This window comes from Somniosus microcephalus, unplaced genomic scaffold (genome assembly GCF_052327205.1).
Source record: "Somniosus microcephalus isolate GS21.2 unplaced genomic scaffold, FLI_Smic_1.0 unresolved_chr2, whole genome shotgun sequence".
In the NCBI taxonomy this organism is placed as follows: domain Eukaryota; kingdom Metazoa; phylum Chordata; class Chondrichthyes; order Squaliformes; family Somniosidae; genus Somniosus; species Somniosus microcephalus.
In genome coordinates, this window is record NW_028225180.1 from 7,848,697 (window position 1) to 7,873,679 (window position 24,983).

General features: G+C 56.1%; 1 protein-coding gene across 2 annotated transcripts in view; it reads right to left on the bottom strand.

The window, feature by feature from the left end:
• Positions 1 to 599: 599 nt before the first annotated feature.
• LOC147092066 (ribosomal protein S6 kinase beta-1-like) overlaps positions 600 to 24,983 on the bottom strand; it is a 34,600-nt gene continuing 10,216 nt past the window's right edge. The window contains exons 7-15 of one of the 2 annotated variants that reach the window (XM_085975809.1): positions 24,683 to 24,783; positions 23,706 to 23,796; positions 16,468 to 16,558; positions 15,413 to 15,520; positions 8,783 to 8,845; positions 7,762 to 7,818; positions 7,117 to 7,224; positions 4,232 to 4,341; positions 600 to 1,515 (exon numbers count right to left, since the gene is read on the bottom strand). In XM_085975809.1, the coding sequence (XP_085831935.1) occupies positions 1,347 to 1,515; positions 4,232 to 4,341; positions 7,117 to 7,224; positions 7,762 to 7,818; positions 8,783 to 8,845; positions 15,413 to 15,520; positions 16,468 to 16,558; positions 23,706 to 23,796; positions 24,683 to 24,783 (898 nt within the window). In that variant the 3' untranslated portion in view covers positions 600 to 1,346. Of the gene's footprint in view, positions 1,516 to 4,231; positions 4,342 to 7,116; positions 7,225 to 7,761; positions 7,840 to 8,782; positions 8,846 to 15,412; positions 15,521 to 16,467; positions 16,559 to 23,705; positions 23,797 to 24,682; positions 24,784 to 24,983 lie in introns of both variants that reach the window. The other variant, XM_085975808.1, reaches the window with a different exon arrangement.

Genomic DNA, 24,983 nt, shown 5'->3' on the forward strand with positions numbered 1-24,983 from the left:
GAGACAGAGGGAAAGACCGATGGAGTGAGACACGTCAAGCAATCCCCAAACACCGAACCCAAAAATCCCTCAACCCAGAACCTTGCTCCCCCTCTCCCCTACCTCCCCCCTCCCTTGCCCATAAATCGCCCCACTCCCCTCCCTCCATCCCCCTCCCCTTCCCACACCCCTCTCCGTCGCCCTCACCACTTCCTCCCCCTCCCGCCTGCCCACCCCTCTCCCACCTTTCTCCCTCCCTCCCACTCCACTCCCTCCTTTGTCGCTCCCTCTCCTCTCCAACTCCTCTTCCCGCCCACCCCTGGCCCTCCCTCTTCCCCTATTCCATCCCTCTCCCTCCCTCCTCCCAATCCCTTCCCCCCCTCTTGCCCGCACCTCTTCCTCAATGCCCCACCCCTTGCCCACCTCTACCCCCACCCACCCCTCTCCCCCACCCCTTACCTACCCCTCTCCCCCCGCCCTCCCACCCCTCTCCCCCCCGCGCCACGCCCCTCTCCCCCACACCTCTACCCAGCCCCCCGCCCCTCTCCCACCACCCCCCCCCCCCACATCGACCCATCGGAGAGTCGAGCCCATCACTGGATGAAGTAGAGTTAAAGGTCAGCCGTTAAACCCATTTATCTGTGAAACATGATCCAGAATGATCTCTACACACGGAGGAAAGCAGCATTGAGAACACATTGCATCATCACTGGGGCCGAGGAGAGCGAATTGTGGAGAAAAACCAGACACCCCTCTCCCAACAGGCCTGGGATCCAATACCCCCCCTCTCCCCAACAGGCCTGGGGCCTGACACCCCCCCTCTCCCCAACAGGCCTGGGATCCGACACACCCCCTCTCCCCAACAGGCCTAGGGCCTGACACCCCCCCTCTCCCCAACAGGCCTGCGATCCAACACACCCCCTCTCCCCAACAGGCCTAGGGCCTGACACCCCCCCTCTCCCCAACAGGCCTAGGATCCGACACCCCCCCTCTCCCCAACAGGCCTGGGGCCTGACACCCCCCCTCTCCCCAACAGGCCTAGGGCCTGACACCCCCCCTCTCCCTAACAGGCCTGGGATCCGACACCCCCCTCTCCCCAAACAGGCCTAGGGCCTGACACCCCCCCCTCTCCCTAACAGGCCTGGGATCCGACACACCCCCTCTCCCCAACAGGCCTAGGGCCTGACACCCCCCCCCTCTCCCCAACAGAATGGAATCCAAATCAGCTATACACATTTCCCTGGGATCTTGCTCAGCCCCCTTCTTCATCCAATTGACTTAGGTCCATGATTGCGCCTCAGACTGGCAGAATGGGGCAAGGACAGATACATTCCTGGTGTCCCAGCAACCACCCCTCCCCGCCCCCCTCATCTTCGGTCCCTCTTGCAGGGTTTCCCGGGATCGTTCCTCCTGTGCTTGGGGGGGGTCCTGATGGGGAGCGGGGCCGAGACCTCGCTGGAGGTGGTCTTCGTTCTCTCGGGCTGCTTGGCCCCATCGAGGGCCTTGAACTGTTCGACCAGAGAGAATTTCAGAGGGCTGAAGGGAGAAAAAAAAAAGGCAGCCCGTCAAATTCCTCACCGAGGCCACGGACATCGGCAGGAACCGACTGATTCCTGGACGCAATTCCTCCCCCCACCCCTCCTCTCCAGGAGGTTCTCCACCCCACCCCACCCTCACTGGTGGGGTGGGGGGGCCTTACAGTCCCACACCGGGATGAGTTCAGCACAGGCCGGGCCCTGAGCCTTTCCTGCTCGGTGTGTGTGGGGCACAGGCCGGGCCCAGGGCCTGGGCCTTTCCTGCTCGGTGTGTGTGGGACACGGGCCGGGGATGGGGCCTGGGCCTTTCCTGCTCGGTGTGTGGGGGGCACAGGCCGGGCCCAGGGCCTGGGCCTTTCCTGCTCGGTGTGTGTGGGACACAGGCCGGGGATGGGGCCTGAGCCTTTCCTGCTCGGTGTGTGTGGGACACAGGCCGGGCTTGGAGCCTGGGCCTTTCCTGCTCGGTGTGTGTGGGGCACAGGCTGACGATAGGACCTGGGCCTTTCCTGCTCGGTGTGTGTGGGGCACAGGCTGGCGATGGGGCCTGGGCCTTTCCTGCTCGGTGTGTGTGGGACACAGGCCGGGGATGGGGCCTGAGCCTTTCCTGCTCGGTGTGTGTGGGACACAGGCCGGGCTTGGAGCCTGGGCCTTTCCTGCTCGGTGTGTGTGGGGCACAGGCTGGCGATGGGGCCTGGGCCTTTCCTGATCGTTGTGTGGGGGGCACAGGCTGGCGATAGGGCCTGGGCCTTTCCTGATCGGTGTGTGTGGGGCACAGGCTGGCGATAGGACCTGGGCCTTTCCTGCTCGGTGTGTGGGGCACAGGCTGGCGATAGGGCCTGGGCCTTTCCTGATCGTTGTGTGGGGGGCACAGGCTGGCGATAGGGCCTGGGCCTTTCCTGATCGTTGTGTGGGGGGCACAGGCTGGCGATAGGGCCTGGGCCTTTCCTGATCGGTGTGTGGGGCACAGGCTGGCGATAGGACCTGGGCCTTTCCTGATCGTTGTGTGGGGGGCACAGGCTGGCGATAGGGCCTGGGCCTTTCCTGCTCGGTGTGTGGGGCACAGGCTGGCGATGGGGCCTGGGACTTTCCTGCTCAGTGTGTGGGGCACAGGCTGGCGATGGGGCCTGGGCCTTTCCTGCTCAATGTGTGGGGCACAGGTTGGCGATGGGGACTGGGCCTTTCCTGCTCAGTGTGTGATGTGCAATGCCGCTCCAGCCACAAACAATGTTTTGCAGCCAAATTCAGATTTAATAATTAGTCACACGATAAGATCAGATTACAAACGGCATCTCAGAGCACAGCCCCGCAGGGGTGAAAGGTCAGTTTCTGACCCACAGGGTGAAAGGTCAGTCCCTGATCCATCCATTCCCGGAGGGTGAAAGGTCAGTCTGTGACCCACCCAGTCCCGGAGGGTGAAAGGTCAGTGTGACCCACCCAGTCCCGGAGGGTGAAAGGTCAGTCTGTGACCCACCCAGTCCCGGAGGGTGAAAGGTCAGTGTGACCCACCCAGTCCCGGAGGGTGAAAGGTCAGTGTGACCCACCCAGTCCCGGAGGGTGAACGGTCAGTCTGTGACCCACCCAGTCCCGGAGGGTGAAAGGTCAGTGTGACCCACCCAGTCCCGGAGGGTGAAAGGTCAGTGTGACCCACCCAGTCCCGGAGGGTGAAAGGTCAGTGTGACCCACCCAGTCCCGGAGGGTGAAAGGTCAGTGTGACCCACCCAGTCCCGGAGGGTGAAAGGTCAGTGTGACCCACCCAGTCCCGGAGGGTGAAAGGTCAGTGTGACCCACCCAGTCCCGGAGGGTGAAAGGTCAGTCTGTGACCCACTGATTACGTTATGTTAGAATGTTAGATTATGAGGAGAGATTACATAAATTAGGCTCGTATTACCTAGAATATAGAAGGATAAGTGTGGTTTTGATTGAGGTTTTCAGGATTTTGAAAGGAATTGATAGGGTAGAGAGAGAAACATTTTCCGCTGGTGGGGGAGTCTAGGACACGGGGGTCATAACCTTAAAATCAGAGCCGGGCCATTCAGGAGAGAGGTTAGGAAACAATTCTTCATACAAAGGGTGGTAGAAGTGTGGAACTCTCTCCCACAGAAAGCAGTAGATGCTCACTCAATTAATCACTTTAAATCTGAGATTGATACATTTTTACTAGACAGGGATATTAAGGGAGATGGAGTTAGGATACAGACCAGCCATGATGTCACTGAATGGCAGAACAGGCTCGAGGGGCTAAATGGCCTCCTCCTGTTCCTGTGTAACAGGCTCGAGGGGCTGAATGGCCTCCACTTGTTCCTATGGTAACAGGCTCGAGGGGCTGAATGGCCTCCACTTGTTCCTATGGTAACAGGCTCGAGGGGCTGAATGGGCCTCCACTTGTTCCTATGGTAACAGGCTCGAGGGGCTGAATGGGCCTCCACTTGTTCCTGTGTTAACAGGCTCGAGGCTCTGAATGGGCCTCCACTTGTTCCTATGGTAACAGGCTCGAGGGGCTGAATGGGCCTCCACTTGTTCCTATGGTAACAGGCTTGAGGGGCTGAATGGGCCTCCACTTGTTCCTATGGTAACAGGCTCGAGGCTCTGAATGGGCCTCCTCCTGTTCCTATGGTAACAGGCTCGAGGGGCTGAATGGGCCTCCACTTGTTCCTGTGTAACAGGCTCGAGGCTCTGAATGGGCCTCCTCTTGCTCCTATGGTAACAGGCTCACGTACCTGATCGGGGTTCGGGGGCTGCTGAGCTGCCGTGGACACCTCACTTTTGGCTCGTAGCTAAACCGCTCTTTAATGCTTTCCCAGACCGAGGGGGCGACGTACGTAAATCCCTGTGGAGCGTGGAGGGGGGTTGGGGGAGAAGAGAAAGAGAGAGGGTCAAAGGGAGGCAGACATCAACACCACAAGCCACACAGCATCTCCCAGGCACTTGCTCTTGACATGTTCACCCAGCCTTAAACCCAACCTACACAGGGCAGTTCCCAGGGCAGTCCCCGCCGGCCCCCAGGGCATAAGAACATATGAAACAGGAGCAAGAGTAGGCCATTCGGCCCCTCGAGCCCGCTCCGCCATTCAATGAGATCATGGCTGATCTTCTGCCTCAACTCCATTCACCGGCCATATCACCATATCCATTGCCACTTTGGTGGCAAAAACAGGAAGGCAGATTATTATCTGAACGGCAATAGATTGGGAGAAGGGGAAGTGCAACGAGACCTGGGTGTCCTTGTGCACCAATTGCTGAAGGTAAGCATGCAGGTGCAGCAGGCGGTTAAGAAGGCAAATGGTATGTTGGCCTTCGTAGCGAGAGGGTTTGAGTGCAGGAACAAGGATGTCTTGCTGCAGTTGTACAGGGCCTTGGTGAGACCACATCTTGAGTATTGTGTGCAGTTTTGGTCGCCTTATCTGAGGAAGGATGTTCTTGCCATGGAGGGAGTACAGCAAAGATTCACCAGGCTGATACCTGGGATGGCAGGAATGACGTATGAGGAGAGATTGGGTCGATTGGGCTTATACTCGCTGGAGTTTAGAAGAATGAGAGGGGATCTCATTGAAACTTATAAAATTTTAACAGGACTAGACAGACTAGATGCAGGAAGGATGTTCCCGATGGCGGGGAGTCCAGAACCAGGGGTCACAGTCTAAGGATAAGGGGTAAGCCATTTAGGACAGAGATGAGGAGGAATTTCTTCACCCAGAGAGTGGTGAACCTGTGGAATTCTCTACCACAGAAGGCAGTTGAGGCCAATTCATTAAATATATTCAAGAAGGAGTTAGTTATATTTCTTAAGGCTAAAGGGATCAAGGGATATAGGGAGAAAGCAGGGACAGGGTACTGAATTTGGATGATCAGCCATGATTGCATTGAATGGCGGAGCAGGCTCGAGGGGCCGAATGGCCTACTCCTGCTCCTATCTTCTATGTTTCTATCCCTTGATGCCCTTACTAGTCAGAAATCTATCGACTTCTGTTTTGAATATACCCAATGACTGAGCCTCCACAGCCCTCTGGGGTAGAGAATTCCAAAGATTCACCACCCGCTGTGTGAATCCTCCTCAATCGCCTTCTCCCAGTGGCCGAAGAGCTCCTCCCAGAGTCGCAATGGGGATTCCGCCCACTAAGGGGCACAATGGACATGATCTTCACCGCACGTCAATTACAAGAGAAATGCAGGGAACAGCACCAACCACTGTACATGGCCTTCTTTGATCTCACAAAGGCCTTCGACACCGTCAACCATGAGGGATTATGGAGTGTCCTCCTCAAATTCGGCTGCCCTCAAAAGTTTGTCACCATCCTCCGCCTGCTTCACGACGACATGCAAGCCGTGATCCTGAACAACGGTTCCACCACAGGTTCAATTCACGTATGAACTGGGGTCAAGCAAGGCTGTGTCATCGCACCACCGCTCTTCTCGATCTTCCTTGCTGCAATGCTCCATCTCACCCTCAGTAAGCTCCCCGCTGGAGTGGAGCGAAGTTACAGAACAAACAGGAAACTGTTCAACCTCCGTCGCCTCCAGTCCAGATCCAAGGTCGTCCCATCCTCGGTCGTCGAATTACAGTATGCAGACGATGCTTGCGTCTGCGTACACTCGGAGGTCAAACTCCAAACCATCGTCAACACCTTCACCGAAGCATACGAGGGCATAGGCCTTGCACTAAACATCCGTAAGACAAAGGTCCGCTACCAACCTGCCCCCCCCGCACCCCCCGATTATCAAAATCCATGACAAGGCCTTGGACAACGTGGACCACTTTCCATACCTCGGGAGCCTACTGTCAACAAAGTGTGCCAGTGCAGCCTTCGGTTGCCTGAGGAAGAGTGTGTTTGAAGACCAGGACCTCAAACCCGGCACTAAGCTCATGGTCTACAGAGCAGCAGTGATACCCGCCCTGCTGTATGCCTCAGAGACATGGACCATGTAAAGCAGGCACCTCAAAGCACTGGAGAGGTACCACCAACGCTGCCTCCGCAAGATCCTGCAAATCCATTGGCAGGATAGGCGCACCAACGTCAGTGTTCTTGCTCAGGCCAACATCCCCAGCATCGAAGCTTTGACCACGCTCGATCAGCTCCGATGGACGGGTCACATCGTCCGCATGCCCGATACGAGACTCCCAAAACAAGCGCTCTACTCAGAGCTCCGGCACAGCAAGAGAGCCCCAGGTGGGCAGAGGAAACGATTCAAGGACACCCTCAAAGCCTCTTTGAAAAAGTGTAACACCCCCACCAACACCTGGGAATCCCTGGCCCAAGACCGCACAAAGTGGAGGAGAAGCATCTGAGAAGGCGCCGAACACCTCGAGTCTCTTCGCCAGGAGCAAGCGGAAGCCAAGCGCAGGTAGTGCAAGGAGCGCACGTCAACCCAAGCACCCCACCCACCCGCCCCTTCAACCACCGTCTGCCCCACCTGTGACAGAGACTGTAGGTCCCGCATTGGACTCATTGGTCACCTGCGAACTCATTTTTAATGTAGAAGCAAGTCATCCTCGGTTCCGAGGGACTGCCTAAGAAGGAGGAGGGCAGGCCCACAGCAGTCTGTACTGCTGGTGTTACACTGCAGTCTATAGGCCCTATTGCACATCCTCACCACAGAAACTCACCACGAAGGCCTGTCGCGCACTTTCACTCAGCTCTGTGTCGTCCGGACTGTCCTTGGGGGTTTGTCGAGTGAACTTTGTATCAAACTGACTAACATCATCATCCGACTGCTGCACAGATAGAAATTACAGTGCCGATTAGATTCAAGCCTGTAACACACTCCCGGGTATCTGTTATTCCATATATAAACCCCCGCGAACCCCTCGATTAGATTCCAGCCTGTAACTCACTCCCGGATATCTGTTATTCCATATATAAACCCCCCCCCGAACCCCTCGATTAGATTCCAGCCTGTAACTCACTCCCGGGTATCTGTTATTCTATATATAAACCCCCCGAACCCCTCGATTAGATTCCAGCCTGTAACTCACTCCCGGGTATCTGTTATTCTATATATAAACCCCCCGAACCCCTCGATTAGATTCCAGCCTGTAACTCACTCCCGTGTATCTGTTATTCTATATATAAACCCCCCGAACCCCTCGATTAGATTCCAGCCTGTAACTCACTCCCGGGTATCTGTTATTCTATATATAAACCCCCCGAACCCCGTGGCACCGCACCCCTAATTAGATGCCAGACTGAACCTTTGTGTCTACAGTCGGTGGTTACAGTCGGGTAAGGAAGGGGTTAAGGCCGACACTCACCAGGCACGGCTGATATGGAGTTTCGACTTCTCTCGCCAACAGATCATCCCAATTTATCTGCCGAAAGAAGAGATGATTCTAGAAAAAGGTACAGCACGGGTTAGATACAGAGTAAAGCTCCCTCTACACTGTCCCATCAAACACTCCCAGGGCATGTACAACACGGTTTAGATACAGAGTAAAGCTCCCTCTACACTGTCCCATCAAACACTCCCAGGGCAGGTAGAGCACGGGTTAGATACAGAATAAAGCTCCCTCTACACTGTCCCATCAACACTCCCAGGGCAGGTAGAGCACGGGTTAGATACAGAATAAAGCTCCCTCTACACTGTCCCATCAACACTCCCAGGGCAGGTAGAGCACGGGTTAGATACAGAGTAAAGCTGCCTCTGCACTGTCCCATCAAACACTCCCAGGGCAGGTACAGCACTGGTTAGATAGAGAGTAAAGTTCCCTCTACACTTCCCATCAAACACTCCCAGGACAGGTACAGCACGGGTTAGATACAGAGAAAGCTCCCTCTACACTATCCCATCAAACACTCCCAAGGCAGTTACAGCACGGGTTAGATACAGAGTAAAGCTCCCTCTACACTGTCCTTAGATGCAGAGTAAAGCTCCCTCTACACGGTCCCGTTAAAAACTCCCAGGGCAGATACATGGGGTTATACACAGAGCAAAGCTCCCTCTGCACTGTCCCATCAAACACTCCCAGGGCAGGTATAGCACGTGTTAGATACAGAGTAAAGCTCCCTCTGCACTGTCTCATTAAACACTCCCGGGGCAGGTACAGCACAGGTTAGATACAGAGTAAAGCACCCTCTACACTGTCCCGTTAAACACTCCCAGGGCAGGTACAGCACGGGTTAGATACAGAGTAAAGCTCCCTCTACACTGTCCAATTAAACACTCCCAGGGCAGGTACAGCACGGGTTAGATACAGAGTAAAGCTCCCTCTACACTGTCCCATCAAACACTCCCTGGGCAGATACATGGGGTTAGACACAGAGCAAAGCTCTCACCTGTATGTCTGAGGCATCTCCTGGCCCATTCCCCAGTCTCTGAGATGGACTTTTCTTCAGAAGCTTGTCCGAAGGCAGAAAGAATTAAAATTAGAAAAACATAAGGAAATGGCTGATTTCCCCTCTCTCTCTAACCCAGGGGTCACCGGGCACGGATCAGGAGCAGGAATCCTGGCCGATTCCCTCTCTTTCTCTAACCCAGGGGTCGCTGGGCAGTGATCAGGAGCTGGAACCCAGGCTGATTTCCTCTCTCTCTAACCCAGGGGTCACTGGGCAGTGATCAGGAGCAGGAACCCAGGCTGATTTCCTCTCTCTCTAACCCAGGACTCACTGGGCAGTGATCAGGAGCACGAACCCTGGCCGATTTCCCCTCTCTCTCTAACCCAGGGGTCACTGGACAGTGATCAGGCGCAGGAACCCTGGCCGATTTCCCCTCTCTCTCTAACCCAGGGGTCACTGGACAGTGATCAGGAGCAGGAACCCTGGCTGATTTCCTCTCTCTCTAACCCAGGGGTCACTGGGCAGTGATCAGGAGCAGGAACCCTGGCTGATTTCCCCTCTCTCTAACCCAGGGGTCACTGGGCAGTGATCAAGAGCAGGAACCCTGGCTGATTTCCCTCTCTCTCTAACCCAGGGTCGCTGGGCAGTGATCAGGAGCAGGAACCCAGGCTGATTTCCTCTCTCTCTCTAACCCAGGGTCGCTGGGCAGTGATCAGGAGGAGGAACCCTGGCTCATTTCCTCTCTCTCTAACCCAGGGCTCATTGGGCAGTGATCAGGAGCAGGAACCCAGGCTGATTTCCCCTCTCTCTCTCACCCAGGGGTCATTGGACAGTGATCAGGAGCAGGAACGCTGGCTGATTTCCCCTCTCTAACCCAGGGTCGCTGGGCAGTGATCAGGAGCACGAACCCTGGCTAATTTCCCCTCTCTCTAACCCAGGGGTCACTGGACAGTGATCAGGAGCAGGAACCCTGGCTGATTTCCCCTCTCTCTCTAACCCAGGGGGTCACTGGGCAGTGATCAGGAGCAGGAACCCTGGCTGATTTTCCCTCTCTCTAACCCAGGGGTCACTGGACAGCAATCAGGAGCAGGAACCCTGGCTGATTTCCCCTCTCTCTAACCCAGGGGCCAATGGACTGCGATCAGGAGCTGGAACCCTGTCTGATTTCCCTCTCTCTAACCCAGGGGTTGCTGGGCAGTGATCAGGAACAGGAACCCTGGCTGATTTCCCTCTCTCTCTAACCCAGGGGCCAATGGACTGCGATCAGGAGCTGGAACCCTGGCTGATTTCCCTCTCTCTAACCCATAGGGTCGCTGGGCAGTGATCAGGAGCACGAACCCTGGCTGATTTCCCCTCTCTCTAACCCAGGGGCTCACTGGGCAGTGACCAGGAGCAGGAACCCTGGCAGATTTCCCTCTCTCTCTAACCCAGGGGGTCACTGGGCAGTGATCAGGAGCAGGAACCCTGGCTGATTTCCCCTCTCTCTCTAACCCAGTTGTCACTGGGCAGTGATCAGGAGCAGGAACCCTGGCTGATTTCCCCCTCTCTCTAACCCAGGGGGTCACTGGACAGTGATCAGGAGCAGGAACCCAGGCTGATTTCCCTCTCTCTAACCCAGGGGGTCACTGGACAGTGATCAGGAGCAGGAACCCAGGCTGATTTCCCCTCTCTCTCTCTCTCTCTAACCCAGGGGTCTCCGGGCATTGATCAGGAGCAGGTACCCTGGCTGATTTCCCTCTCTCTAACCCAGGGGGTCACTGGACAGTGATCAGGCGCAGGAACCCTGGCTGATTTCCCTCTCTCTAACCCAGGGGGTCACTGGACAGTGATCAGGAGCAGGAACCCTGGCTGATTTCCCCTCTCTCTAACCCAGGGGCTCACTGGGCAGTGACCAGGAACCCTGGCAGATTTCCCCCTCTCTCTAACCCAGGGGTCACTGGACAGTGATCAGGAGCAGGAATCCTGGCTGATTTCCCCTCTCTCTCTAACCCAGGGGGTCACTGGACAGTGATCAGGAGCAGGAACCCTGGCTGATTTCCTCTCTCTCTCTCTAACCCAGGGGGTCACTGGGCAGTGATCAGGAGCAGGAACCCAGGCTGATTTCCCCTCTCTCTCTAACCCAGGGGGTCACTGGGCAGTGATCAGGAGCAGGAACCCAGGCTGATTTCCCCCCTCTCTCTAACCCAGGGGGTCACTGGGCAGTGATCAGGAGCAGGAACCCTGGCTGATTTCCTCTCTCTCTCTAAGCCAGGGTCGTTGGGCAGTGATCAGGAGCAGGAACCCTGGCTGATTTCCCCCTCTCTCTAACCCAGTTGTCACTGGGCAGTGATCAGGAGCAGGAACCCTGGCTGATTTCCCCTCTCTCTCTAACCCAGGGGGTCACTGGGCAGTGATCAGGAGCAGGAACCCTGGCTGATTTCCCCTCTCTCTCTAACCCAGGGGTCACTGGGCAGTGATCAGGAGCAGGAACCCTGGCTGATTTCCCCTCTCTCTCTAACCCAGGGGCCAATGGACTGCGATCAGGAGCTGGAACCCTGGCTGATTTCCCTCTCTCTAACCCAGGGGGTCACTGGACAGTGATCAGGAGCACGAACCCTGGCTGATTTCCCCTCTCTCTCTCTAACCCAGGGGCTCACTGGGCAGTGACCAGGAGCAGGAACCCTGACAGATTTCCCCCTCTCTCTAACCCAGGGGTCACTGGACAGTGATCAGGAGCAGGAACCCAGGCTGATTTCCCCCTCTCTCGAACCCAGGGGGTCACTGGGCAGTGATCAGGAGCAGGAACCCTGGCTGATTTCCCCTCTCTCTCTAACCCAGTTGTCACTGGGCAGTGATCAGGAGCAGGAACCCTGGCTGATTTCCCCTCTCTCTCTAACCCAGGGGGTCACTGGACAGTGATCAGGAGCACGAACCCTGGCTGATTTCCCCTCTCTCTAACCCAGGGGCTCACTGGGCAGTGACCAGGAGCAGGAACCCTGGCAGATTTCCCTCTCTCTCTAACCCAGGGGGTCACTGGACAGTGATCAGGAGCACGAACCCTGGCTGATTTCCCCTCTCTCTAACCCAGGGGATCGCTGGGCAGTGATCAGGAGCAGGAACCCTGGCTGATTTCCCCCTCTCTCTAACCCAGGGGGTCACTGGACAGTGATCAGGAGCAGGAACCCAGGCTGATTTCCCTCTCTCTAACCCAGGGGGTCGCTGGGCAGTGATCAGGAGCACGAACCCTGGCTAATTTCCCCTCTCTCTAACCCAGGGGTCACTGGACAGTGATCAGGAGCAGGAACCCTGGCTGATTTCCCCTCTCTCTCTAACCCAGGGGGTCACTGGGCAGTGATCAGGAGCAGGAAACTTGGCTGATTTTCCCTCTCTCTAACCCAGGGGTCACTGGACAGCAATCAGGAGCAGGAACCCTGGCTGATTTCCCCTCTCTCTAACCCAGGGGCCAATGGACTGCGATCAGGAGCTGGAACCCTGGCTGATTTCCCTCTCTCTAACCCATAGGGTCGCTGGGCAGTGATCAGGAGCACGAACCCTGGCTGATTTCCCCTCTCTCTAACCCAGGGGCTCACTGGGCAGTGACCAGGAGCAGGAACCCTGGCAGATTTCCCTCTCTCTCTAACCCAGGGGGTCACTGGACAGTGATCAGGAGCAGGAACCCAGGCTGATTTCCCTCTCTCTAACACAGGGGGTCACTGGACAGTGATCAGGAGCAGGAACCCAGGCTGATTTCCCCTCTCTCTCTCTCTCTAACCCAGGGGTCTCCGGGCATTGATCAGGAGCAGGTACCCTGGGTGATTTCCCTCTCTCTAACCCAGGGGGTCACTGGACAGTGATCAGGCGCAGGAACCCTGGCTGATTTCCCTCTCTCTAACCCAGGGGGTCACTGGACAGTGATCAGGAGCAGGAACCCTGGCTGATTTCCCCTCTCTCTAACCCAGGGGCTCACTGGGCAGTGACCAGGAGCAGGAACCCTGGCAGATTTCCCTCTCTCTCTAACCCAGGGGGTCACTGGACAGTGATCAGGAGCACGAACCCTGGCTGATTTCCCCTCTCTCTAACCCAGGGGATCGCTGGGCAGTGATCAGGAGCAGGAACCCTGGCTGATTTCCCCCTCTCTCTAACCCAGGGGGTCACTGGACAGTGATCAGGAGCAGGAACCCAGGCTGATTTCCCTCTCTCTAACCCAGGGGGTCGCTGGGCAGTGATCAGGAGCACGAACCCTGGCTAATTTCCCCTCTCTCTAACCCAGGGGTCACTGGACAGTGATCAGGAGCAGGAACCCTGGCTGATTTCCCCTCTCTCTCTAACCCAGGGGGTCACTGGGCAGTGATCAGGAGCAGGAAACTTGGCTGATTTTCCCTCTCTCTAACCCAGGGGTCACTGGACAGCAATCAGGAGCAGGAACCCTGGCTGATTTCCCCTCTCTCTAACCCAGGGGCCAATGGACTGCGATCAGGAGCTGGAACCCTGGCTGATTTCCCTCTCTCTAACCCATAGGGTCGCTGGGCAGTGATCAGGAGCACGAACCCTGGCTGATTTCCCCTCTCTCTAACCCAGGGGCTCACTGGGCAGTGACCAGGAGCAGGAACCCTGGCAGATTTCCCTCTCTCTCTAACCCAGGGGATCGCTGGGCAGTGATCAGGAGCAGGAACCCTGGCTGATTTCCCCCTCTCTCTAACCCAGGGGGTCACTGGACAGTGATCAGGAGCAGGAACCCAGGCTGATTTCCCTCTCTCTAACACAGGGGGTCTCCGGGCATTGATCAGGAGCAGGTACCCTGGCTGATTTCCCTCTCTCTAACCCAGGGGGTCACTGGACAGTGATCAGGCGCAGGAACCCTGGCTGATTTCCCTCTCTCTAACCCAGGGGGTCACTGGACAGTGATCAGGAGCAGGAACCCTGGCTGATTTCCCCTCTCTCTAACCCAGGGGCTCACTGGGCAGTGACCAGGAACCCTGGCAGATTTCCCCCTCTCTCTAACCCAGGGGTCACTGGACAGTGATCAGGAGCAGGAATCCTGGCTGATTTCCCCTCTCTCTCTAACCCAGGGGGTCACTGGACAGTGATCAGGAGCAGGGACCCTGGCTGATTTCCTCTCTCTCTCTCTAACCCAGGGGGTCACTGGGCAGTGATCAGGAGCAGGAACCCAGGCTGATTTCCCCCTCTCTCTAACCCAGGGGGTCACTGGGCAGTGATCAGGAGCAGGAACCCAGGCTGATTTCCCCCCTCTCTCTAACCCAGGGGGTCACTGGGCAGTGATCAGGAGCAGGAACCCTGGCTGATTTCCTCTCTCTCTCTAAGCCAGGGTCGTTGGGCAGTGATCAGGAGCAGGAACCCTGGCTGATTTCCCCCTCTCTCTAACCCAGTTGTCACTGGGCAGTGATCAGGAGCAGGAACCCTGGCTGATTTCCCCTCTCTCTCTAACCCAGGGGGTCACTGGGCAGTGATCAGGAGCAGGAACCCTGGCTGATTTCCCCTCTCTCTCTAACCCAGGGGTCACTGGGCAGTGATCAGGAGCAGGAACCCTGGCTGATTTCCCCTCTCTCTCTAACCCAGGGGCCAATGGACTGCGATCAGGAGCTGGAACCCTGGCTGATTTCCCTCTCTCTAACCCAGGGGGTCACTGGACAGTGATCAGGAGCACGAACCCTGGCTGATTTCCCCTCTCTCTCTCTAACCCAGGGGCTCACTGGGCAGTGACCAGGAGCAGGAACCCTGGCAGATTTCCCCCTCTCTCTAACCCAGGGGTCACTGGACAGTGATCAGGAGCAGGAACCCAGGCTGATTTCCCCCTCTCTCGAACCCAGGGGGTCACTGGGCAGTGATCAGGAGCAGGAACCCTGGCTGATTTCCCCTCTCTCTCTAACCCAGTTGTCACTGGGCAGTGATCAGGAGCAGGAACCCTGGCTGATTTCCCCTCTCTCTCTAACCCAGGGGGTCACTGGACAGTGATCAGGAGCAGGAACCCAGGCTGATTTCCCCTCTCTCTCTAACCCAGGGGGTCACTGGGCAGTGATCAGGAGCAGGAACCCTGGCTGATTTCCCCTCTCTCTCTAACCCAGGGGGTCACTGGGCAGTGATCAGGAGCAGGAACCCTGGCTGATTTCCCCCTCTCTCTAACCCAGTTGTCACTGGGCAGTGATCAGGAGCAGGAACCCAGGCTGATTTCCCCTCTCTCTCTAACCCAGGGGGTCTCTGGGCAGTGATCAGGAGCAGGAACCCCGGCTGATTTCCCTCACTCTCTAACCCAGGGGGTCACTGGGCAGTGATCAGGAGCAGGAACCCAGGCTGATTTCCCCCTCTCTCTAACCCAGTTGTCACTGGGCAGTGATCAGGAGCAGGAACCCAGGCTGATTTCCCCCTCTCTCTAACCCAGGGGTCGCTGGGCAGTGATCAGGAGCAGGAACCCCGGCTGATTTCCCTCACTCTCTAACCCAGGGGGTCACTGGGCAGTGATCAGGAGCAGGAACCCCGGCTGATTTCCCCTCTCTCTCTAACCCAGGGGGTCACTGGGCAGTGATCAGGAGCAGGAACCCCGGCTGATTTCCCTCACTCTCTAACCCAGGGGGTCGCTGGGCAGTGATCAGGAGCTGAGTACGTCTGTCACATGGACTGACGGAGGCGACTGACCTTTCGAATGAAGTCCCTGGCGTCTTGGGTGAGGTAGGGGGGCAGGTACAATTTGCATTTCAGGATCCGATCGATTGTTTTCTTCCTGTTCTCGGCAGTGAACGGAGGCTGGCGAGAGGAAAGAGAAAGAACGGGCAGACCGCAAACATGTCGTCACTGCACCTCCGACCGTAAACAACATCTCACATCGATACCACGCCTTCAATGTCGTCAAACGTCCCAAGGCACTTCACAGGAGCGGAAATCCGACCCGCATTAAGCAGATTTTAGGTCAGGTGACCAAAAGCTGGGTCAAGGAGGTAGGTTTTAAGGAGCGGCGTCAAAGAGGAGAGAGACGGCGAGGTTTAGGGAGGGAAGGTCAGAGCTCAGGGCCCAGTCACCTGAACTTACGGCCGCCAATTGTGGAGCGATTTAAATCGGAGGATGCGCGAGAGGCCAGAATTGGACGCGCGCAGAGATCTCGGAGGGCTGTAGGAGGTTATAGAGATAGGGAGGGCTGTAGGGGGTTATAGAGATATGGGGAGGGTTGTAGGGGCTGGAGGAGGTTACAGAGATAGGGAGGGTTGTAGGGGCTGGAGGAGGTTACAGAGATAGGGAGGGTTGTAGGGCTGGAGGAGGTTACAGAGATAGGAAGGGCTGTACGAGGATACGGAGATAGGGAGGGTTGTAGGGGCTGGAGGAGGTTACAGAGATAGGGAGGGTTGTAGGGCTGGAGGAGGTTAGAGAGATAGGGAGGGTTGTAGGGCTGGAGGAGGTTACAGAGATAGGGAGGGTTGTAGGGCTGGAGGAGGATACGGAGATAGGGAGGGTTGTGGGGCTGGAGGAGGATACGGAGATAGGGAGGGTTGTAGGGCTGGAGGAGGTTTCAGAGGTGGGGGGGTGCAGGGGGTCGAGGGCGGGACACAGTGGGGGAGGGGTAGAGTCACACCAGCCACAAAGAAGGTGGCGTGGAAATGTTTACACGGAAGAGAGTGAGAGAGAGTAGAAAGAGGAGCAGGCTGAGGAAAGATGCTCAGGCCCACAGACCGGGTGGGAGAGTGAGTTACTGTACCTACCGACCCAGTCAGCATATCGTAGGCGAGCGCTCCAAGGCTCCACCAGTCAACCCCTCGGTTATGGCCACTGTGAGTCAAGATCTCGGGAGCCCTGGGAGGGAGAGACCGTGAAACAGCATTACTGCATTTATACATAGTCCTCGTCCAATACAGGCACCATGGGGGGTGGGGGATGGGAAAGGAACTGAATCCCAACTCTCTGCTCAAGCCCCGTCCCTCTCATCCCCTAACTCTCCTGTATTCCAACTCTCCCATCGAAGCGCATCCCTCTAGTCCCCTAACTCTCCCATCGAAGCCCATCCCTCTAGTCCCCTGACTCTCCCATCAAAGCCCATCCCCCAACTCTCCCATCGAATCCCATCCCCCAACTCTCCCATCGAAGCCCATCCCTCTAGTCCCCGACTCTCCCATCAAAGCCCATCCCCCAACTCTCCCATCAAAGCCCATCACCCAACTCTCCCATCGAAGCCCATCCCTCTAGTCCCCTAACTCTCCCATCAAAGCCCATCTCTCCAGTCCCCCAACTCCCCCAGGGAAGCCCATCTCTCCAGTCCCCTAACCCTCCCAAGCGAAGCCCATCCCTTTAGGTCCCTAACTCGCCCATCAGTCTATCCCTCGAGTCCCGTAACTCTCCCAGCGAAGCCCATCCCTCTAGTCCCCCAACTCTCCCAGCGAAGCCCATCCCTCTCGTCCCCGAACTCTCCCAAGTGAAGCCCATCCCTCTAGTCCCCCAACTCTCCCATCGAAGCCCATCCCTCCAGTCCCCTAACTCTCCCATCAGTCTATCCCTCTAGTCCCCCAACTCTCCCATCAGTCTATCCCTCTAGTCCCCTAACTCTCCCATCGAAGCCCATCCCTCTCGTCCCCCAACTCTCCCATCGAAGCGCATCCCTCTAGTCCCCTAACTCTCCCATCGAAGCCCATCCCTCTAGTCCCCTGACTCTCCCATCAAAGCCCATCCCCCAACTCTCCCATCGAATCCCATCCCCCAACTCTCCCATCGAAGCCCATCCCTCTAGTCCCCGACTCTCCCATCAAAGCCCATCCCCCAACTCTCCCATCAAAGCCCATCACCCAACTCTCCCATCGAAGCCCATCCCTCTAGTCCCCTAACTCTCCCATCAAAGCCCATCTCTCCAGTCCCCCAACTCCCCCAGGGAAGCCCATCTCTCCAGTCCCCTAACCCTCCCAAGTGAAGCCCATCCCTTTAGGTCCCTAACTCGCCCATCAGTCTATCCCTCGAGTCCCGTAACTCTCCCAGCGAAGCCCATCCCTCTAGTCCCCCAACTCTCCCAGCGAAGCCCATCCCTCTCGTCCCCTAACTCTCCCAAGTGAAGCCCATCCCTCGAGTCCCCCAACTCTCCCATCGAAGCCCATCCCTCCAGTCCCCTAACTCTCCCATCAGTCTATCCCTCTAGTCCCCCAACTCTCCCATCAGTCTATCCCCCTAGTCCCCTAACTCTCCCATCAGTCTATCCCTAGTCCCCTAACTCTCCCATCAGTCTATCCCTCGAGTCCCCCAACTCTCCCAGCGAAGCCCATCCCTCTAGTCCCCCAACTCTCCCAGCGAAGCCCATCCCTCTCGTCCCCTAACTCTCCCAAGTGAAGCCCATCCCTCGAGTCCCCCAACTCTCCCATCGAAGCCCATCCCTCCAGTCCCCTAACTCTCCCATCAGTCTATCCCTCTAGTCCCCCAACTCTCCCATCAGTCTATCCCTCTAGTCCCCCAACTCTCCCATCAGTCTATCCCCCTAGTCCCCTAACTCTCCCATCAGTCTATCCCTCTAGTCCTCTAACTCTCCCATCAGTCTATCCCTCTCGTCCCCCAACTCTCCCATCAGTCTATCCCCCTAGTCCCCTAACTCTCCCATCAGTCTATCCCTCTAGTCCTCTAACTCTCCCATCAGTCTATCCCTCTCGTCCCCCAACTCTCCCATCAGTCTATCCCCCTAGTCCCCCAACTCTCCCATCAGTCTATCCCTCTAGTCCCCCAACTCTCCCATCAGTCTATCCCTCTAGTCCCCTAACTCTCCCATCAGTCTATCCCTCGAGTCCCCTAACTCTCCCATCAGTCTATCCCTCTAGTCCCCTAACTCTCCCATCAGTCTATCCCTCTAGTCCCCTAACTCTCCCATCAGTCTATCCCTCTAGTCCCCCAACTCTCCCATCAGTCTATCCCTCTAGTCCCCTAACTCTCCCATCAGTCTATCCCTCTAGTCCCCCAACTCTCCCATCAGTCTATCCCTCTAGTCCCCTAACTCTCCCATCAGTCTATCCCTCTAGTCCCCTAACTCTCCCATCAGTCTATCCCTCGAGTCCCCTAACTCTCCCATCAGTCTATCCCTCTAGTCCCCTAACTCTCCCATCAGTCTATCCCTCTCGTCCCCTAACTCTCCCATCAGTCTATCCCCCTAGTCCCCTAACTCTCCCATCAGTCTATCCCTCTAGTCCCCTAACTCTCCCATCAGTCTATCCCCCTAGTCCCCTAACTCTCCCATCAGTCTATCCCTCTAGTCCTCTAACTCTCCCATCAGTCTATCCCTCGAGTCCCCCAACTCTCCCATCAGTCTATCCCTCTAGTCCCCTAACTCTCCCATCAGTCTATCCCCCTAGTCCTCTAACTCTCCCATCAGTCTATCCCTCTAGTCCCCTAACTCTCCCATCAGTCTATCCCTCTAGTCCTCTAACTCTCCCATCAGTCTATCCCTCTAGTCCCCTAACTCTCCCATCAGTCTATCCCTCTAGTCCCCTAACTCTCCCATCAGTCTATCCCTCTAGTCCCCCAACTCTCCCATCAGTCTATCCCTCTAGTCCCCTAACTCTCCCATCAGTCTATCCCTCTAGTCCCCCAACTCTCCCATCAGCCTATCCCTCTAGTCCCCTAACTCTCCCATCAGTCTATCCCCCTAGTCCCCTAACTCTCCCATCAGTCTATCCCTCTAGTCCCCTAACTCTCCCATCAGTCTATCCCTCTAGTCCCCCAACTCTCCCATCAGTCTATCCCTCTAGTCCCCTAACTCTCCCATCAGTCTATCCCTCTAGTCCCCCAACTCTCCCATCAGCCTATCCCTCTAGTCCCCTAACTCTCCCATCAGTCTATCCCCCTAGTCCCCTAACTCTCCCATCAGTCTATCCCTCTAGTCCCCTAACTCTCCCATCAGTCTATCCCTCTAGTCCCCTAACTCTCCCATCAGTCTATCCCTCTAGTCCCCTAACTCTCCCATCAGTCTATCCCTCTAGTCCCCTAACTCTCCCATCAGTCTATCCCTCGAGTCCCCTAACTCTCCCATCAGTCTATCCCTCTAGTCCCCTAACTCTCCCATCAGTCTATCCCTCGAGTCCCCTAACTCTCCCATCAGTCTCTCCCTCTAGTCCCCTAACTCTCCCATCAGTCTATCCCTCGAGTCCCCTAACTCTCCCATCAGTCTATCCCTCTAGTCCCCTAACTCTCCCATCAGTCGATCCCTCTAGTCCCCTAACTCTCCCATCAGTCTATCCCCCTAGTCCCCTAACTCTCCCATCAGTCTATCCCTCTAGTCCCCTAACTCTCCCATCAGTCTATCCCTCGAGTCCCCTAACTCTCCCATCAGTCTATCCCTCTAGTCCCCTAACTCTCCCATCAGTCGATCCCTCTAGTCCCCTAACTCTCCCATCAGTCTATCCCCCTAGTCCCCTAACTCTCCCATCAGTCTATCCCTCTAGTCCCCTAACTCTCCCATCAGTCTATCCCTCTAGTCCCCCAACTCTCCCATCAGTCGATCCCTCTAGTCCCCCAACTCTCCCATCAGTCTATCCCTCTAGTCCCCTAACTCTCCCATCAGTCTATCCCTCTAGTCCCCTAACTCTCCCATCAGTCTATCCCTCTAGTCCCCTAACTCTCCCATCAGTCTATCCCTCGAGTCCCCTAACTCTCCCATCAGTCTATCCCTCGAGTCCCCTAACTCTCCCATCAGTCTATCCCTCGAGTCCCCTAACTCTCCCATCAGTCTATCCCTCGAGTCCCCTAACTCTCCCATCAGTCTATCCCCCTAGTCCCCTAACTCTCCCATCAGTCTATCCCTCTAGTCCCCTAACTCTCCCATCAGTCTATCCCTCGAGTCCCCTAACTCTCCCATCAGTCTATCCCTCTAGTCCCCTAACTCTCCCATCAGTCTATCCCTCGAGTCCCCTAACTCTCCCATCAGTCTATCCCTCTAGTCCCCCAACTCTCCCATCAGTCTATCCCTCTAGTCCTCTAACTCTCCCATCAGTCTATCCCTCTAGTCCCCTAACTCTCCCATCAGTCTATCCCCCTAGTCCCCTAACTCTCCCATCAGTCTATCCCTCGAGTCCCCCAACTCTCCCATCAGTCTATCCCCCTAGTCCCCTAACTCTCCCATCAGTCTATCCCTCTAGTCCCCTAACTCTCCCATCAGTCTATCCCCCTAGTCCCCTAACTCTCCCATCAGTCCATCCCTCGAGTCCCCTAACTCTCCCATCAGTCTATCCCTCTAGTCCCCTAACTCTCCCATCAGTCTATCCCTCTAGTCCCCTAACTCTCCCATCAGTCTATCCCTCTAGTCCTCTAACTCTCCCATCAGTCTATCCCTCGAGTCCCCCAACTCTCCCATCAGTCTATCCCTCTAGTCCCCTAACTCTCCCATCAGTCTATCCCCCTAGTCCCCTAACTCTCCCATCAGTCTATCCCCCTAGTCCCCTAACTCTCCCATCAGTCTATCCCTCTAGTCCCCTAACTCTCCCATCAGTCTATCCCTCTCGTCCCCTAACTCTCCCATCAGTCTATCCCTCTAGTCCCCTAACTCTCCCATCAGTCTATCCCTCGAGTCCCCCAACTCTCCCATCAGTCTATCCCTCTAGTCCCCTAACTCTCCCATCAGTCTATCCCCCTAGTCCCCTAACTCTCCCATGAGTCTATCCCTCTAGTCCCCTAACTCTCCCATCAGTCTATCCCTCGAGTCCCCTAACTCTCCCATCAGTCTATCCCTCGAGTCCCCTAACTCTCCCATCAGTCTATCCCCCTAGTCCCCTAACTCTCCCATCAGTCTATCCCTCGAGTCCCCTAACTCTCCCATCAGTCTATCCCTCGAGTCCCCTAACTCTCCCATCAGTCTATCCCTCTAGTCCCGTAACTCTCCCATCAGTCTATCCCTCTAGTCCCCTAACTCTCCCATCAGTCTATCCCTCGAGTCCCCCAACTCTCCCATCAGTCTATCCCTCTAGTCCCCTAACTCTCCCATCAGTCTATCCCTCTAGTCCCCTAACTCTCCCATCAGTCTATCCCTCGAGTCCCCGAACTCTCCCATCAGTCTATCCCCCTAGTCCCCTAACTCTCCCATCAGTCTATCCCTCTAGTCCCCTAACTCTCCCATCAGTCTATCCCTCTAGTCCTCTAACTCTCCCATCAGTCTATCCCTCGAGTCCCCTAACTCTCCCATCAGTCTATCCCTCTAGTCCTCTAACTCTCCCATCAGTCTATCCCCCTAGTCCCCCAACTCTCCCATCAGTCTATCCCTCTAGTCCCCTAACTCTCCCATCAGTCTATCCCTCTAGTCCCCTAACTCTCCCATCAGTCTATCCCTCGAGTCCCCAGCTCTCCCATCAGTCTATCCCTCTAGTCCCCTAACTCTCCCATCAGTCTATCCCCCTAGTCCCCCAACTCTCCCATCAGTCTATCCCTCTAGTCCCGTAACTCTCCCATCAGTCTATCCCTCTAGTCCCCTAACTCTCCCATCAGTCTATCCCTCTAGTCCTCTAACTCTCCCATCAGTCTATCCCTCTAGTCCCCTAACTCTCCCATCAGTCTATCCCTCTAGTTCCCTAACTCTCCCATCAGTCTATCCCTCTAGTCCCCTAACTCTCCCATCAGTCTATCCCTCTAGTCCCCTAACTCTCCCATCAGTCTATCCCTCTAGTCCCCTAACTCTCCCATCAGTCTATCCCCCTAGTCCCCTAACTCTCCCATCAGTCTATCCCTCTAGTCCCCTAACTCTCCCATCAGTCTATCCCTCGAGTCCCCTAACTCTCCCATCAGTCTATCCCTCGAGTCCCCTAACTCTCCCATCAGTCTATCCCTCTAGTCCCCTAACTCTCCCATCAGTCTATCCCTCTAGTCCCCCAACTCTCCCATCAGTCTATCCCTCTAGTCCCCCAACTCTCCCATCAGTCTATCCCTCTAGTCCCCCAACTCTCCCATCAGTCTATCCCCCTAGTCCCCTAACTCTCCCATCAGTCTATCCCTCTAGTCCCCTAACTCTCCCATCAGTCTATCCCTCTAGTCCCCTAACTCTCCCATCAGTCTATCCCTCTAGTCCTCTAACTCTCCCATCAGTCTATCCCTCTCGTCCCCTAACTCTCCCATCAGTCTATCCCTCTAGTCCTCTAACTCTCCCATCAGTCTATCCCTCTAGTCCCCTAACTCTCCCATCAGTCTATCCCCCTAGTCCTCTAACTCTCCCATCAGTCTATCCCTCTAGTCCCCCAACTCTCCCATCAGTCTATCCCTCGAGTCCCCTAACTCTCCCATCAGTCTATCCCTCGAGTCCCCTAACTCTCCCATCAGTCTATCCCCCTAGTCCCCTAACTCTCCCATCAGTCTCTCCCTCGAGTCCCCTAACTCTCCCATCAGTCTATCCCTCTAGTCCCCTAACTCTCCCATCAGTCTATCCCTCTAGTCCCCTAACTCTCCCATCAGTCTATCCCTCTAGTCCCCTAACTCTCCCATCAGTCTATCCCTCTAGTCCCCTAACTCTCCCATCAGTCTATCCCTCTAGTCCCCTAACTCTCCCATCAGTCTATCCCTCTAGTCCCCTAACTCTCCCATCAGTCTATCCCCCTAGTCCCCTAACTCTCCCATCAGTCTATCCCTCTAGTCCCCTAACTCTCCCATCAGTCTATCCCTCTAGTCCCCTAACTCTCCCATCAGTCTATCCCTCGAGTCCCCCAACTCTCCCATCAGTCTATCCCTCTAGTCCCCTAACTCTCCCATCAGTCTATCCCTCTAGTCCCCCAACTCTCCCATCAGTCTATCCCTCTAGTCCCCTAACTCTCCCATCAGTCTATCCCTCGAGTCCCCTAACTCTCCCATCAGTCTATCCCTCTAGTCCCCTAACTCTCCCATCAGTCTATCCCTCTAGTCCCCTAACTCTCCCATCAGTCTATCCCTCTAGTCCTCTAACTCTCCCATCAGTCTATCCCTCTATCCCGACTCTCCCATTGAAGCCCCTCCCTCTCGCACTCACATGTACTCGATAGTGCCACAGAATGTGTGCGTCACTGCTCCATCATGGATCGATTCCTTACACAGACCGAAGTCAGTCAGCTTCACGTGACCTGCAAACACAAACATACAATGGCACTGGGAGCATGACCCGGGATCACTGTCAATCTCTGTCTCGCCGCTCCGGCTCCGCATCTGATGGTGACCAATCAGGTAGCAGTGTCTCAAGGTCATGTCCTCCAAGTGCCAGCTGTGGCTCACTGGATCTCAGTGGGTCTCACTCTCTTGCCTTGGAGTAAGGCCATAGGTTCCAGCCCCCACTCCAGAGACTTGTGCCCCATAATCCAGGCCGACCCTCCCCGGTGCCAATACTGAGGGAGCGCTGCACTGTCGGAGGGGCAGTACTGAGGGAGTGCTGCACTGTCAGAGGAACAGTACTGAGGGAGCGCTGCACTGGCGGAGAGGCAGTACTGAGGGAGTGCTGCACTGTCTGAGGGGCAGTACTGAGGGAGCGCGGCACTGTGGTAGGGGCAGTACTGAGGGAGCGCTGCACTGTCAGAGGAACAGTACTGAGGGAGCGCTGCACTGTCAGAGGAACAGTACTGAGGGAGTGCTGCATTGTCGCAGGGGCAGTACTGTCGCAGGGGCAGTACTGAGGGAGCGCTGCATTGTCGCAGGGGCAGTACTGAGGGAGCGCTGCACTGTCAGAGGAACAGTACGAGGGAGCGCTGCACTGTCGCAGGGGCAGTACTGAGGGAGCGCTGCACTGTCGCAGGGGCAGTACTGAGGGAGCGCTGCACTGTCGGAGGGGCTGTATTGAGGGAGCGCTGCACTGAGGGAGCGCCGCACTGTCGGAGGCAGAGAGAGATGGGGAATGGAGGTGGAGGGAGAGGGAGAGTAGAGTGGGGAGATGAGAGGGGAGGGATGAGGGGTGAGCCGTTTCTCACCGTGAGTCAGTCCCATGCCCCGACACATCACAGACCGGACTCTACCCCGTACCTTGCCGGTTCAGCATGATATTCTCTGGTTTCAAATCTCGGTAAATGATACCATTCGAGTGCAGGTGTCCCAGGGCCAGAGTGATCTCTCCCAGGTAGAAACTGGTGAGGAGCAAGAGAAGAGAAAAGGGTTAGGATCGAACACTGGAGAAAGCTCCGTTCCAACTGAACTGCACCGTATCCTCGCCAGCGCCCTGTGTTACTGACTGTATCTCTACTGATGTTAATCCAGCCCCCTCACACTCTCACTCAGTAACCCCTCTCCCCAGCGCCCTGTGTTGCTGACTGTATCTCTACTGATG